We start from the raw sequence: 16,426 nt of genomic DNA, 5'->3' as shown, positions 1-16,426 counted from the left end.
CATCATGGCTTAAGTTGATCATTGGTATTAACTATGAGTAATGATTATCCTTGACAAAAGGAAATAAATATAATCAATGTTCTAGATATTTTTGAAATATGTATGCCCTAATTAAATCTTCAACCATATGGGCATCTACCTAACACATTACAAATATTAACTTTGCATTTTTGGTTTGTATTAGAAAATAGATAACTTTGTTAAAGCCTTTTAACAGTTAATAAAATGCCTTCTCTGTTGGGCATAGGATACATACCTATAATCTAGGCCTCTGGAGACTGAGACAAGAGGATTTTGAGTTGGATGTGTGTTCTACATTTTGTAATAAAATATCCTAGTAATTATTCTTAGGTTGAGGTTGCTAAGAGATTTTAGTCGATGCCATGTATATATGTATGTATGTATATCCTTTTATTTTTTTGGTCAATCAAAGGGCTTGAATTCTGGGTCAGGGCGCTGTCCTTGAGCTCTTCAGCTAAAGGCTAGTGCTCTACCACTTGAGCCACAATGCCACTTCCAGTTTTCTGGTGGTTTACTGGAGATGAGTCTCACAGATTTCCTACCCAGTCTCCTTTGAACCATGATCCTTATATCTCAGCCTCCTTAGTAGCTAGGATTACAGGTGTGAGCCACTGGCACCTGGCTCATTTTATTTTATTTTATTGTGCTGGGGATTGAGCCCAGGGCGGTAAGCATGTTAGACAAAATACTGTACCACTAAGCTATACCTCTAGCCCTCTGCTTTCTTTTTATTGAGTGTCTCATTGTGTTACCTAAATTGGCCTCAATCTTCTTATGATCCTCCTGTCTCAGCATTCCCAAGTACTAGGTATGAGTATGAGTCACCACTTCAACTTCATTTGTAAAGAAGGAATTATAGTAATAATTGTGGCTTGAAAATTTGTTCTAGATTTTGTGAAATGGATGTGTTTAGTTAATTGTTAAAAGACAAGCTCTAATTACAGAGCTCAGGTTGACCTCAGACTCAGGATCTTCCTCCTGCTTCAGCCTCCTGAGGTGCTGGGATTATAGGTATGAGCCGTCAAGGGTGACTGGTGTGTTTTAAGTGCCATGTTAATGTGAAAAACTTGTGTGGAAGTTGGGTTTGTTTTGAAAGGTGGTAGAGATAGACTAGGTATTATAATAGGACACTTTGAAAATAACTCTTTTAAGGCAAGAATGACTTGGTTTTAGAACTGCCTAAATATAAGAGGTTCTGTTTATGAAATGAGTAGTGATGAGGGAAGTGTGTGTGAGAAAAAGATGTTGAGGAGGAAAGCGGAAATAATGATCTTTTATTAAAATTACACTTATTTAGGGGGGAAATTACAGATTTAAGGTTTGGTGTGTAAGAGAGACAGACAGACCTGGAGCTTGAGCTCAAGGCCTGGGCACTATCCCTGAGTTTTTATGCTCAATGCTAGCACTCTACCACTTAAGCCATAGCTTCACTTCTAGTTTTTGGTGGAGCTAAGAGTTTTATGGACTTTCTTGCCCCAGCTGGCTTTGAACCACGCCCCTCAGATTCCAACCTAGAGTGAGTTGAATTAATGGCTAGAATTGGAGGCATCACTTGGTTATTTGTGTGGAAGAGTCATCCATATTTGATGTCAGTGTTCCCACAACCGTTGGTGGTAGCGATCAAACCCAAGACCTTGCACATTGCTAAATGTGTGTCTGTCACTGAGCTGTACGCCCCAGCACTGGCACTTCCCATCTCCCACCTTTTTCTTTTTTTCTTTTTTTTTTTTTTTTGGTTGGTCACAGGGCTTTAACTCTGGGCCTGGGTGCTGTCCCTCAGCTCTTCAACTCAAGGTTAGTGCTCTACCACTCGAGCCACAGTGCCACAGTAGTTTATTGGAGATAAGAGTTTCACAGCTTTTCCTGCCTTGCCTGGATTTGAACCTCGATCCTCAGATCTCAGCCTCCTGAGTAACTAGGATTACAGGTGTGAGCCACCAGCGCCCAACTTCTTTTTGTGATGATTTTGGGGCTTGAACTCTGGGCCTGGGCGCTGTCCCTCAGCTCTTCAGCTCAAGGCTAGCACTCTACCACTTGAGCCACAGCACCAAGTCTCATAGACTTTTCCAGGTTGGCTTTGAACCTCGGTCCTCAGATCTCAGATTCCTGAGTAGCTAGGATTACAGGTGTGAGCCACCAGTACCCGGCAGCTTTTTTTTTTTTTTTTTGAGAGTTTTTCTAGGTTGTACAGGCTGCCCTCAACTCCCAGATTTAAGAGATCCTTCTTTCTTAGCCTCTAGGGTAGTGAGGACTGACCACAGGTGTGCATTACTAATCCTGTCTCAGTTTTGAAGTCGGCTTGAGAATTCACAAAATGAATAAAAACTGAAGTGATTTTGGATAACTGTTAGAGGAAAGTATACTGAAAAGTAATCTGGTTACACTGTCTAGTAGTTGAATTTGAAGCTGGACTTAGCTTTCCTATAAACCTCTTTTTTACTTCTTGAGCATTGATGAGGTTTGCAAAAAGCCTGGTCATGAAGTGAAACTAGGATTGTGGCACTTTTAAGACTTACCAGGGTCTGGGAAGGTGGCTCAGTGGTAGAGCGCTTGCCTTGCATGCATGAGACCCTGGGTTTGATTCCTCAGCACCACATAAGCAGAAAAAAAAAAGCCGGAAGTGGTGCTGGTGGCTCAAGTGGTAGAGTGCCAGCCTTGAGCTGAAGAGCTGAGAGAGAGCGCCCAGGCCCAGAGTTCAGGCCCCACAACCGGACCCCCCCCCCAAAAAAAAAGACCAGATTTTGCTATATATATATATATATATATATCTGTTAGATAAACCATGAATATTTCTGTTTTTAAGCTTTCTTCATTAGATTTGTGTATACCCATACAAATAAGTCCAAAATCAGGCAAGATGAGCTTGCAATATGTAAACATGTAATTGCATATTCTGACAGCTGATACTGTGTCAGTTTTTCTACATTCAGTTCATTGATAGAATTGAGGGTTGAATTTTTCCATATGTCATTGCTTTTGCACAAAGATAAAGCTAATGTATAGGTCTTAACATAGATTCAAAAAATTGAGAACTCTTCTTTTTTACCTTAAGCTTCCTTTTGAACAAAGTGTGATAAACTAAGCTTCCTTGAAAAAGATTTTAACTGATTCCCTCTAACTAGCCTATGTTTCAGCATGTGGTACAGCTTGTGGCTGTGTGATCTGTTTACAAAGATTCTGATCAGGAGAAAGAAGTCAGTTAGGGTTGTCTCCTGATTCAGGGGACACTGACCCAGGCCTAGACAGCCCTGGGCAGATTTAGTAAGCCATTTGTGAGTAAACTAGGTTGGATGTCAATGTAGTTTATGAGCCATTGGTTTAAGATTATACATGTTGGGGCGGGGGGGCGCGTGTGAACGCCTGCCTGCTGATGCTCAGAACCTGATTATCTGAGCTGCTTTGCTTAAGGGTAACACTCTACCTCTTGAGCTAGAGCTCTACTTCTGGCTTTTCTGGGGGGCTTGGGGGTGGGAGGAGGGGAGTAGTTAATTGGAGCTAAGAGTCTCATGGACTTTGCTGCTTATCAGCCTGAGTAGCTAGGATTACAGGTGTGAGCACCCAGCTTAATGATCTACATTGTATCAAGTCTAGGAGCATTATCAAGTTCTGGGGCTTAACCTCAGGGCCTGGGCATTGTCCCTGAGCTGCTTTTTTTTGGGGGGGGGGGTCGGGTCAGGTCGTGGGGCCTGAACTCTGGGTCTGGGCGCTGTCCCTCAGCTCTCCAGCTCAAGGCTAGCGCTCTACCACTTGAGCCACAGCACCACTTCTGGCTTTTTTCTTTTTGTTTATGTGGTGCTGAGGAATCGAACCCAGGGCCTCATGCATGCAAGGCAAGTGCTCTACCACTGAGCCACCTTCCTAGCCCCGAGCTGCTGTTTTTTTTGCCAACAGTACCTTTCAATGTCCACTTTGGTGAGTTTTCCTATATTAGGATTTGGGGCACATATTAGTGTTTGGCAATAACTGCCTCTGAACACTAGTAAAATAATGATGTTAGAAGAATCTTTAAGATTCATATTTAACTTTGTATATGCGGTGCGTGTATGCATGCGTGCTTGCACATGCATGTGAGTGTGTGTGTATGATATTTCTAGCAGCTTACCTATCTTGATTTTTTTTTTTTTTTTTTTGCGTGTGTGTGCTGATCCTTGGGCTTGAACTCAGAGCTTGGTTGCTATATTTGAAGGGTTTTTCTTTTGCTCAGAGTGAATGCTCTACCACTTTAAGTCACAGCTTCACTTCTAGCTTTTTGGTGGTTAATTGGAGATAGAGTTTCACAGACTTTCCTGCCCAGGCCAATCTTGAATGGCAATCCTCAGTTCTCAGCCTCCTGAGTACCGTATTTATTACAGGTGTGAGCCACCAGCACCTGCATTTTCAATTCTTTGTCTTTCTCCACGAGGAATGGAGTAGGTGCTCTTCTTCCTTTTCCTTCATCTACACAATTCTATAGCCTGTACAGCACTTGGCGCATTGTAAATGTCATGCTCAAGAGATCACCATTGAGGAAATAAAAGCAAACAGGGATTTTCATTTTCCTCTTGAAACCAGAACACCACCTGGCATTCTATTTGAGTAGCATTTAATTAGAACCAACTGGTGACTTAGCTAAAATGCAGGTTCGGGGGCTCTACAATTGTGAGTGAAGGTGCTCGGAGATAAAATGAATTAGCCTAGATTCCTTTTTTTTTTTTTTTTTCCTCCTTCCTCGCTCCATCCTGACCATGTCATAGTTAACACTGGTCTTTTGGGAGTCATGTTTTTGTGACTACACCCAAGTATAGTTTGCCAAGTGTCTCTCCAAAGTGATGGAGATAGGCTTTGAATAGTAATGCCTGGATGGGCCTGGTCAGAGCCCCCGTGTAGCACTCTTCAAGGCTGGGGGGGATAGTTGGGGTGCAGGTAGCTTGAGGAGGGTTGCTTTTCAGAACAAGTGCAGGCTGCCAGTGTAGCAGGATTGGATTTCTGAGGTCTGAGTGTGACAAATGGAACTAGCCATGGAAGTGACACAATTGAGGTTTTTTTTTTTTTTCCTTGCCAGTCCTGGGGCTTGAACTCAGGTCCTGGACACTGACTCTGAGCTTCTTTTGCGCAAGGCTAGCACTCTACCACTTGAGCCACAGCGCCACTTCTGGCTTTTTCTGTTTATGTGGAATCGAACCTAGGTCTTTATGCATGTTAGGCAAGCACTCTAAGCTACATTCCCAGCCCACAGTTGAGATTCTTGAAGTGGCAATTTTAAATGGGTGTGTGCTTCAGAATTCTGTTGGTAAACTGTAGCATAGTAGGCTGTTTCTGGATTGTGAGAGTTAAATGAGGGCGATAAAGCAAGTTATAAAGACTGTGGCAAACCTAGGAAACAGTTTAACTGTGCAGCTTATCTACTGCTTGACAGCCCCCACGGTAGGGCGTAATTAAATGCGCGTCACTGAATGTTATTTGGCCTTTCTATCTTGAGGGATAAATGTTTACTAAAGACTATATTCTTAATTTCGTTTTGTCGGGTCTTAAATGTGTACCTTGAATCTAGATGTCCTATAAAAAACAAGAGCTTTTAAATTTTAATAGGTATGAAAATTATTTGTGCTTATTCACAGATAGAGAACCTTATTGTCAGGCAAATGCTTTATTTCAACCTTAGATTTTCTGATGGTTCTATTAAACTTACTGGACAGGAGACAATGCAAAATCAGAAAAAAACAAAACTTCACCTTAATAGATCTTATTTTCATCTATTCTTTTCTACCTTAATCTATATGATTAATGCCTTTCCAGCCAGACTTCTGCGATATCTTTGTTGAGGTGTTGGGGATTGAATCCTGGACTTCAGGTATCCTAGACAAGTGCTGTACAACAGAGCTACAGTCCCAGCTTGCAGTGTCTTCTTACCTTGCCTCCAACACACACACATACACGGCAGAAAAGATAAAATTAAGATTTCACAGAAAATTTTGCATCATATGAACAGCTTAGAATTTCTACAAAGTGGCTGCATTCAGGTACTTGACCTCAGGTCTCCGTAGCCCTGGGCTTGCTTCAGAGTGGCATGCAGTGCTGGCACACAGCCTCAGGCAGAGGACTGACACCATGAACTGCCCTGGGAGGGATCACCCTGGAGGCAGGTCCTGTTAGGAGGCCCCTGCCATATCCTCACAGAGCTGGTGACTTGGGCAAAGAGGAACTGGTGAGAAGTGGGGGATTCTGGGTTTCTTGTTGAAGGCTCCTAGATGGACTAGACGGGAGATGGGGAGATGGCCCTGTGGTGACTGCCTGAGCAGTGGCAGCGTGGTTGCCCTTCACGGGGACTGAGCAGGTATGGACAGAAGTGTTCTGTTTTGAATAGGGTGCACTGAGGGTCCTGTTAAGCATCCTTGAAGTCAAGCGGAGAATCTAAGCTGAGGAGCACAGGAGGGGAGCTCTGCAGTCTGAAAGTGGCACTTGGCACTGGGCGGTGATGACAAGTCAGTGCAGGCTCGTCCGTGTGGCCCGCGTGCAGGAGTTCTGCTGTGGGGGAGGCTAGGCTTGTGTAGGATTCGGGAAGACAGGACAACTTATTCTCTGTTCAATTTTGCTATTAACGTTTCTTTAAAAATTAAAGTTGAGGGCTGGGAAGGTAGCTCAGCGGTAGAGTGCATGCCTTGCAAGCACAAGGCCCTGGGTTCAATTCCTCAGCACCACATAAAAAGAAAAAGCCGGAAGTGGCGCTGTGGCTCCATTGGTAGAGCGCTAGCCTTGAGCTGAAGAGCTGAGGGACAGCGCCTAGACCCAGAGTTCAGGCCCCATGACCGGCAAAAAAAAAAAAAAAGTTGAGGGGCTGGGAAGGTGGCTCAGTGGTAGAGTATTTGCCTCACATGCATGAAGCCCTGGGTTCGATTCCTCAGCACCACATATGCAGAAAAAGGCAGAAGTGGTGCTGTAGCTCAAGAGGTAGAGTGCTAGCCTTCCTTGAGCTGAAGAAGCTTAGGGACAGTGCCCGGGCCCTGAGTTCAAGCCCCTGGACTGGCAACACACACACACACACACACACACACACACACACACACACACACACACACACACACACACACACACACACACACACACACACACACACACACACACACACACACACACACACACACACACGAGATTTTTTTTTTAATTTAGGGCCAACACAGAGCCTTGCTTGAAATCTGGACCTGGATACCTAGCTTTCTTCTCAAGGCTGAGGCTTTTCACCTGAGCCACACCTCTACTGGCTTTTTGCTGGTTAAGCACCTGGCTTTAATATTTTTTTTTAATTGATGCGATTCAGAGGCAATGAGAAAAGTAAGCAGAGCAAAGCAAGTCCAGGACTAAGCATACAATGCACCACCACTAGAGTTGGGGGAGCGGGAAGGGCTGAAGACGGTACTGTACCAGAAGTGAGAGGAAGAAAGTGGCCAAGAGGGAGGAAGCCCGGGACAGGATAAAATGCTGAGAAAGATCGGGTAAGGCAGGCTGAGGACAGCGCTGGATTTCTCAAGGAGAACAGCACCCCTGGGTGGTGGAGATGGGGAGCAGCAAGAAGGTGTTCCTCTGAACAGTGGCCCAGTGAAATGGGGACAAGACATGTTTTAGGTTTTGTTTTTGTTTTAGATCTGAGACCTGGACTCAGACTCAGTACCTGACACTTCCTATTGCTCATTGGCTAGCATTCTACCAACAGCCACACCTCCAACCCCTTGTTTTAAAATGTATTTTTACATTTAAAAATAGTTCATGGCACCTGGGTGCCGGTGGCTCAAGCCTGTAATCCTAGCTACTCAGGAGGCTGAGAGCTGAAGATCGAAGTTCAAAGCTTGCCTGGACAGAAAAGTCTGTGAGACTCTTTATCTACAATTAATCACCTTGGATTGGAGGTGTGGCTCAAGTGGTAGAGTGCCCGGTTTGAGGCAGGGGGGGGGACGGGGGGGGGAAGCCAAGCAAGAGTACAGGCCCTGAATTCAAGCATTGGTACTGGCACACACACACACACACACACACACATGCACGCACGCATACACACACACACACACACAGGACAGTAATTGGGAGAGAGCATTTGACTGGGTGTTCTGTATGCATGTATGGAAGTATCACAATATAACACCCTTGTACAACTAATGGCTGCTAATAAAAATGTCAAAAATAATTGACAAGTTAAAACTAAATATTCTAAGTATACAACGTAATGATGTAATGTAGGCTTACTGATTATCACAATCGAGTTGTTGAATGTGCCCCCTCATCTCCCATGCTGAATGAGATCCTGGAACTCATTCATCTTATAACTGAAAGTTTGCAGACTTCATCACCATCTCCCTATGTCCCAGAGCCCTGACACCTGTCCTCCTCTTTCCAATTTCCATAAATTTGGCTCTATTAGATTGAATCATGTTATTTGTCTCTCTGGCTCTGGCTTATTTCATTGAGCCTCATGCCTTCCAAGTTTATCCACAGTGTCACAGATAACAGGACTTCTTTCTATTTTTACAAGCTGATTGTTTTGTCTTGAGAATGGAGAAATGCAAGATTCAGTATAAGCTGATAGAATTAGTTTGAATTGTTTAAGTAGAAATTCTAACTAGGACCTAAGGCTTACACATACAATGTCTTCATGCCTTTTCGTGGATTCAGAGTACCTTTGGGGAGAGGCACTCTCTAGTGATACTCTTGCCCGCAGTCAGGACCTGCCAAACATAGGTTCCACTTGTGTCTAAGCCTCAGTTTCCTCATCTACAGCACAAGATACTGACCTCTTCCTCAAGCTGTGATATGCCAGGAATGTGTGACTGGAAATAGAGAGATCAAAGATGGGAAAGGCTGACTGCTTGCTTCTTCCATGGGAAACTGAGATGTATTTTGTTTTGTTTTGTTTTGTTTTTGCCAGTCCTCGGGCTTGAACTCTGAGCCTGGGTTCTGTCCCTGAGCTGCTTTTGCTCAAGGCTAACTTTCTACCACTTTGAATCACAGTTCCACTACTGGTTTTTGAATGGTTTTTGAATGGTTAATTGGAGATAAGAGTGTCAAGGAACTTTTCTGCCCAGGCTGCCTTCAAACCACAATCCTCAGATCTCAGCCTTCTGAGTAGCTAGGATTAAGGCATGAGCTACCAGTGCCTGGCATGAAACAATTTTAAGAAAGCAAAACTAATGTAAAAATGAGGGCTTACATATTTGTAGTGCTAAATCCAGTGATGATTTCAACCAGTTTCTTCTTATTGAATCCCCCCTCTTGCCCTAGTTTCAAAGTGCATACACTGCAGATATTTTGCATGAAGGAGGAAATATACTAAAGCAAATCACTCAATATCCTATCATCCAGAGGTACATGCTAGAAATATTCATGTGTAGTTAGCTGCTAACTTTGTATACATAAATATATATAACTGAAAATGTTCTGTATATATCCTGATTTGTTTCAATGAAAGCCTAATACGCATGCTCACACATCATCAAATAGCCTACACATAGTCTGTTACAACTGTTAAATAGTCCATCATAAGAATGTGTTATAACCTGGGCGCCAGTGGCTCACGCCTGTAATCCTAGCTACTTAGGAGGCTGAGATCTGAGGATCATGGTTCAAAGCCAGCCCAGGCAGAAAAGTCCGGGAGACTCTGATCTCCAATAAACCACTAGAAAACCGGAAGTGGCACTGTGGCTCATGAGGTAGAGCACTGACCTTGAGCTGAAGAGCCCAGGCCCAGAGTTCAAGCCCCACAACCGACCAAAAAAAAAAAGTGTATGTTATAGCACCAGTGTTAGAATATATTATAGGCACCCATGTCTCATGCCTATTAATCTTAGCTACTTAAGAGGCTGGGATCTGAGGATCAAGGTTTAAAGTCAGCCTGGCCAAGAAAGTCTGAGACTCTTAGCTCAAGTTAACCAGCAAAAAGCTAGGAGTGGAGCTGTGGCTCAAGTGTAGATTGTTAGCCTTGGATGAAAAAGCTAAGGGAGGGGCTGGGAAGGTGGCTCAGTGGTAGAGCGCTTGCCTTGCATGCCTTAGGCCCTGGGTTCGATTCCTCAGCACCACATAAGCAAAAAGAAAAAAGCCGGAAGTGGCGCTGTGGCTCAAGTGGTAGAGTGCTAGCCTCGAGCTGAAGAGCTGAGGGAGCTGAGGGACAGACAGTGCCCAGGTCCAGAGTTCAGACCCCACGACCGGACCCCCAAAAAAAAAAAAAAAACAGAAAAAGCTAAGGGACTGCACCCAGACCCTGAGTTCAAGCCCCAGTAACATCACACACACACACACACACACACACACACACACACACACGTTATAGTGAGCATTTTTAGCTACTATTAAACAAAAAAAGTATTAAGACAAAATTTTGCATTATTCTTTCTTTGACATGAATGACAAGTTGTAGAATAATATTTACTGGTCCAATAAACATGTTGCAGACTTCTATATCTATTACCAAATCAAGCATCTTACTATATTTGCCTCTCCTGACCTACCAGGGAGGGATTGGGATTGGTAACATTTGCTTTTCTCCTCTCACGTTTGTGAGCCTCACACTGTTCCTAGCCTGCCAACTTCCTAGTTATTATTATTTAAAAATAAAATAAAGCTGCCTGTGTCTCACCCCTGTAATCCAAGCTACTCAAAATGCTGAGATCTGAGGGCCCAGGCAGGAAAGTCCATGAGATTCTTTTTTTTTTGTCCATGAGATTCTTATCTTGAATTAACCACCACAAAGTTGAATGGAGGGGTGGCTCAATTTGTACAGTGCCATCCTTGAGTGAAAGAGCTAAGGAACGGTGCCCAGGCCCTGAGCTCAAACCACAGTACTGGCACCAAAAAGCAAACAAAGCCCACTTTATTTTGGGACTTGAACTTGGGGCACTCCACCACTTGTACCACACCTGTAGCCCTTTCTACTTTAGGTTATTTTTCAGATAGAGTCTCTTTTTGCATAGAGCGGGGGCTGTCAGCTACCTCTGCTTCCCGTATGTGGAGCTGATCACCAGATGTGTACCACTATACTTGGCTTGTCTATCAAGGTGGAGACTCACTAACTTTTTGACCACACTGATCTCTTGGAGCTCTGCTTTCCAGGTAGCCAGGATTACAAGTCTTAGACCCTTAAAAGAGCTATTTAGAGCCATTTTTGTCTGTGTATAGGTTAAAGTTTATTATTTATCAAAACAGGTCTTGGAGGAGGAGGAAGAGTAATTCAGATGCCAGTAATTTTTGTGTGCCTACATGTGCTGGGCACAATGCCAGATGCTATTTTGTTTATTTCTGCTGCTCAACACTCCCTTGGAATGTACGTGTCATCCCTTCCTTGTGTGTCCCAGAAGGCCGTGCTGTGACAGAGGAGACACAGCTGGTCAAGCCTGGTACCCAGGTCTCCCCAACTCTAGTAGAGAGTACTTATGTGTTTAGTTACTGTTCTTTCCTCCAACTGGCCTCGCATAGTCTTCTTTCTATACATCCTGTTCATAAGAGAGAAACTCTAAAATAGATTCACAGCTTACCACTTTAAGTTTCTGAGTAAAACATGTTGACCTCAAAAGCCTGCTGAGGGTGGGAAGGTGGCTCAGTGGTAGAGTGCTTGCCTTGCATGCATGAGGCCCTGGGTTGGATTCCTCAGCACCACATAAGCAGAAAAAGCTGGAAGTGGTGCTGTGGCTCAAATGATAGAATACTAGTCTTGAGCTGAAGAGCTGAGGAGACAGCGCCCAGGCCCAGAGTTCAGGCCCCATGACCAAAACAACAACAATAACAACAAAAGCCTTCTGAATATTGTTTCTGGAAGACTCTAGGCTTTCTCTTCCCACCTGATCTGAAGGTCATGGAACCAAAGGTGAGAGAGAGAGAAAAGTGTCTTCTTTCACTATGAATAAGGCTTGCCATTGTCTCCAAAGGCTTGATGTGAGTGAGGGGGGGGGGAGATTGGGATGGGCTGGGTGGGTTGCTGGACTGGACTTGGTGGTGGGCGCCTCCAAGGCATGAGTAAACTACAGGTAGGACCTGTGTGTGTGTGTGCGCTTGGCAAGCTTTGGAAGGAAAGATGCTTTGTAACTTTTGTTTTGATCTTTGGCACACTACACGTTGAAGACTAGCTTTTGGGTTGTAGGACACTTAAAACAGAGTTCCCCAAGCCAAAAAAAAAAATGAAATTGTATACATTAAACCTTAGTCATGGTCTTTAATACTATTTGATATGATAACAAGGCAGTGAAAGTGGTTTGAAGCTGTTAGGTCTTTCCCCTTATTTAGGAAAGGGCTGAGGTTCTAAGCTCAGGAAAGATGCAGAGCAGAAAGTCTGGCTGGCAGGGCCTGACTTCTGCCACTGTTTGTCTCCTTATTTACTGCCTTAGGATAACTTGTGATTTAGTCTCTGGGGAAGTTTTCTCAGGAGGTGTGTCCCACAAATTCTGTTATTGTTTCGGAAACACAGTGATCTCATTGAGATCCAGGATCCTGCCAGTATTTAAAACCCCATTCTTACAAAGTCCTGAGTATATGCAAGTATCATTTCAACAGAACAGAAGCTTGTCCCTGGAGTTGGCCTATAAAAGGACTTTTTTTTGGGGGGGGGGGAGGAGGGTTGGTCATGGAGCTTGAACTCAGGGCCTGAACGCTGTCCTTGAGCTTTTGTGCTCAAAGCTAGTACTCCACTACTTTGAGCCAGAGTGCCATTTCCAAAAAAAGGACATTTTTAAAGACCAGCCTGGAAGCTAGGTTCTAAGGCTCTTCACCTGTCACCTGTTCCCTTCCACGCCTTGTCTGCAGGCTGGTGGATCCTCCGCTGGCGGCGGAGGGCCAAGATGTGCAACTACTCTGCGGAAAATGACTCTAAGAAGAGCAGGGAGAGAAATGAGAGGCAACCAGAGGGCCAGAGCTGGGGTGGAATTGGGACTGTGGGATGGGCAGAGGGAGGACGAACAAGCAGAACAGGAAGCTCAGAATAGAAGATAAAAAAGAAAGTGCCAACTAGTGAAAATACTGCAGAAGAATGGGGGGTGGGGGGGACGACGACTGGGGAATGCTTAGAAAAATAGCAATTAGTACAGCTAAAAATAAAGAGCAATTTAGAGACAAAGCCAGATACACAAGGAGAAAAAAAAAACTCGCCAGAAAGACAATTCCTTGCAAACCAAATGTTCAAGAAAATGGGGCTAATGACCCCAATTCCCCCTTGGGCTGTTTTGTAGAAGTTATAAACTGGAAGCGGTGGAGGGAGACGCTGCGCAGGTGACTGGGGGGGGGGGTGTGCAACGGGAGCCCGGAGCCTGGCGGGACCTGCGTGATTCCAGTCTTGGAGCGGAAAGTCCCCCAAAGTTACAGCAGTGTCTCGGGCCCAGGGCAGAAGGCGCCTGGCTTGTGGCGCCCACTCGCGGCGGCCCGACTCCGCGCGCGGGCACCGCGGCCGGGGCCCTGGCGGCGCCTTGTGGGGTGCGCGCGGGAAGGAGCGGGGACCTCAGATCGCCGGGACCCGGGACGCCAAGAGTGCGCACACGGCGCCGGCCTGTGCCGTGCCGGGCTGCCGGGAGCGGGCGGAAGCCGGGGTGGATTAGGGAGTGGAAAACCCGGCGCGCGGGGCGGCGTGGCAGGCGAGCCCCGCGGGGACGCAAGGGGCCCGGCTCTCCCCCGCCTCCGCCAGCCGCCCGGGCAGGGCTCCTCAGTCCCGGACGGCGCCTTCGGCTGCCTGCTGGGCATCCCCGGCTCACTCACCGGTGTGTGGGTGTGGGGTCACCTGGGGTCGCCCCGCCCCGCCCTGGCGCCCCGAGGCTGCATCCCGGGCCACGCGGCGCGGGAGGGCCGGGCGCACGGAGCGCGCCACGCGGCGTCTCGCCGAGAGGAGGCGGCGGGCGGGGGCTGGGCGCGCCGGGGCGGAGCCGCGCGGGCTCCTCCCCCTCCCTGCCCTCTCCACCCTCCTCCTTCCTCCCTCACCGTCCTCCTCCTCCTCTTCGCCTCGCTCGGGCTCGGCCGCCGCGCCGCGGGGCTGCTCCACCTTGGGAGCCTGGGCGCCCGCGGCGATGTTCAACCGCGCCGTGAGCCGGCTGAGCAGGAAGCGGCCGCCGTCAGGTAAGCGGCGCCGGGACCTGCGGGGATCCGAGGATCGGGACCCCGGGAGAGACGGCGAGGAGCCGCCCGGGCCGGGCGCTGCCCGCTGGGCATCCTTCCCTCCCTCCGGGCTCGGGCGTGGCTTGGAGGTGCCTCCCCGACGGGCGTCCCGGCCGCCCGCCGCTGCCCGCGGCTCGGTTCGCGCTCCCCGGGATCGCAGCGGCGCGCGGGAGAGCGCAGAGCTGCCGAGGCGCGCGGGGAGGAAGTTTGGCTGAAAGCGGAGGCAGGAGCCGGGCTTCGCTGTATTAATGATGGTCTGGGAGGGAAAGGAGAGCCCAACCCAAAAAAACTCTGCAGGGGGAGTGGGATCCGGATTCCGAAAGCGGGGTCCCCCTCGGGGCGGCGGGCGTGGTGGGACGGGCGCCCGCGCACCGCGCGCCCGTCCCGGGGAGGCGCGGCGGGACCTCGGGCGCCCCAGGGCCGCGGCTCGGCGGTGCGCGGCCCTACCGTGGGGCCGCGAAGGTGGCCCAGCGCCGGGGCCGAGAAGGCTCCTGAGTGGGTTGCCCGGGCGGAGCCGTGGCGCGGCCGCCGCGGCTGTCACCGTGGCCCGGCCCAGCCCAGCCCGGTGAGACGTCCGGAACCCCCACCCGTACCTGCCGAGCGCCTTTTGTGGGCCGCTGTCTCCAGTTTTGTCTCTTCACACCCCTTCCCTCCCCCGGAGAAAGGGGGAACCGAAGCTCCGAGTGTTGGGTAACTCTCCCAGAGTCACAGCTGCCAGGTGATGCCGCGACTTTCCACTGCGGCCTGACCCCGCTTCAGAGCTTTCCCGTCGCCCCCCTTCAACATTCGCTTCGGCAAAGCGCCCGGAGTCGGCGGGTCGGCGGTTCTTCCCGCTTCCCCTAACATTCAGTGTGGTTGGAGAGATTGCCACCAGCCTGGCCGGGTCTGGATGGCACCTTCACCGCTGGGCAGCCTGCGCGCGCCACGCTCATTGAGCACTGCATTGGAGCCTGCCCTCTCCCATCCACTTTAGGCAAACCATTCCACGTAATACTCAGGACCACCGTAATAAGCCCAGGCTTCACAGGGTTACTGTGAAGATCTTACATGCTGAGTGTCAGTGTGTTGCACGTGCATCAGGGTTCCCTTGGTGGGTGTGCGTGGACCTCGGTGTGGTGTGATTGGAATTTGAAGCTCTGACACTGAACAAGTTGCAGCACTGTTGTGGGCTGCAGTTTCAAGTATGTTGCATGGACTTGGCCCAAACTGGCTTGCAAAAGCCAACTGTGGAGCCAGGTGCTGGTGGCTCGTGTCCAGAATCCTAGCTACTCAGGAGGTGGACATCTGAGGATCTAGCTTCAAAGCCAGCAGAGGCAGGAAAGTTTGTGAGACTCTCATCCCCAGGTAACCACCAAAAAAGCCAGTGATTCACGTGGCAGAACTCCATCCTTGAGCCGATAAGCTAAGAAAGAGCACAAGGCCCAGTGCAGCATTAAAAAAAAAAAAAGCTAGTTGTTAAATATTCAAGAAATTTGGGAACTAGTTGCTAAGCTTAGCCATCATGGGATATTAGCATCATGGAAATCAGCAGATGCTAGAAATCTAGGCTTGGCACCTGTGGGTCAGTTTCCTTACCAGTAAAGTGGGTTTCACAGGGCCATAGGCTTAACTTCACTAACACCTACAAGCCCGGAGCAGTGCCTGGCACACAATAAGTGCATAAGTTTACTAGCTCTGTTTTTTCTCTCTTATCCTATTATAAATAGAGCTGCCATGAACATCTCCATGCAGGTTGCTCATTGCTTTGGATCATATTTGGGATGAAGAATCACAAATAGAACCAATGAATCATGGGAGATGCATGGATTTAAGGTGCTTTTGCTTTTTTTTTTTTGGCCAGGCTGTATCCTTTCCCCAAAACAAGGGTCAGGGCAGTTTCTGGAACAGCAGTGTGCTGTATCAGATTCAGGGCAACAAAGTCTGCTGAGATAGGATGGTGTCGCTGGTGGAGCGGTCAGCAGCCTGCACTCCAGGAGCTGGATTTCCTTGGAATTTTTAGGTAAATGTATGCTCTCCACAGGCAAGGAGACATCAGCCCTTGCCAGGTGGTCACCACAGCCAGCAGTAGGAAAAGGAGCCAAGTAAGAAAGGGAGAAGTATTGGGAAGCCAGCCAAGTGTAAAACTCTACTGACTTTTGGGTGGGAATCTTGATTTCTCTTCCTTCAGATCTAGGGATTGGAGTCAGGGTCTTGCATATGCTAAGCAAGCGCTCTCTCCCACAAAGCCACCCCCAGCTGAATTATTTTTTCTTAAAGAGACTCTTGAAATTGTGTAAGCAAGCTCAGGCCCCACAAAAGCTGGATCCACCCCTGCATGAGT

The 16,426-nt window shown here is 47.8% G+C and overlaps 1 protein-coding gene across 1 annotated transcript in view; it reads left to right on the top strand.

Moving 5' to 3' along the window:
• The first annotated feature begins 13,939 nt into the window (after window positions 1–13,939).
• The window catches only part of Rgs10 (regulator of G protein signaling 10), a 40,131-nt gene continuing 37,644 nt past the window's right edge, over window positions 13,940–16,426 (top strand). Inside the window, exon 1 of the mRNA XM_069988137.1 lies at window positions 13,940–14,067. Within this exon, the coding sequence (XP_069844238.1) occupies window positions 14,019–14,067 (49 nt within the window). The 5' untranslated portion in view covers window positions 13,940–14,018. The remainder of the gene's footprint in view (window positions 14,068–16,426) is intronic.

This window comes from Dipodomys merriami, unplaced genomic scaffold (genome assembly GCF_024711535.1).
Source record: "Dipodomys merriami isolate MVZ:Mamm:240054 unplaced genomic scaffold, mDipMer1.0.p SCAF_35, whole genome shotgun sequence".
NCBI classification, from domain to species: Eukaryota; Metazoa; Chordata; class Mammalia; order Rodentia; family Heteromyidae; genus Dipodomys; species Dipodomys merriami.
Note: the sequence above shows the minus strand (reverse complement) of the source record. Positions and strands in the feature narration are given on the sequence as shown.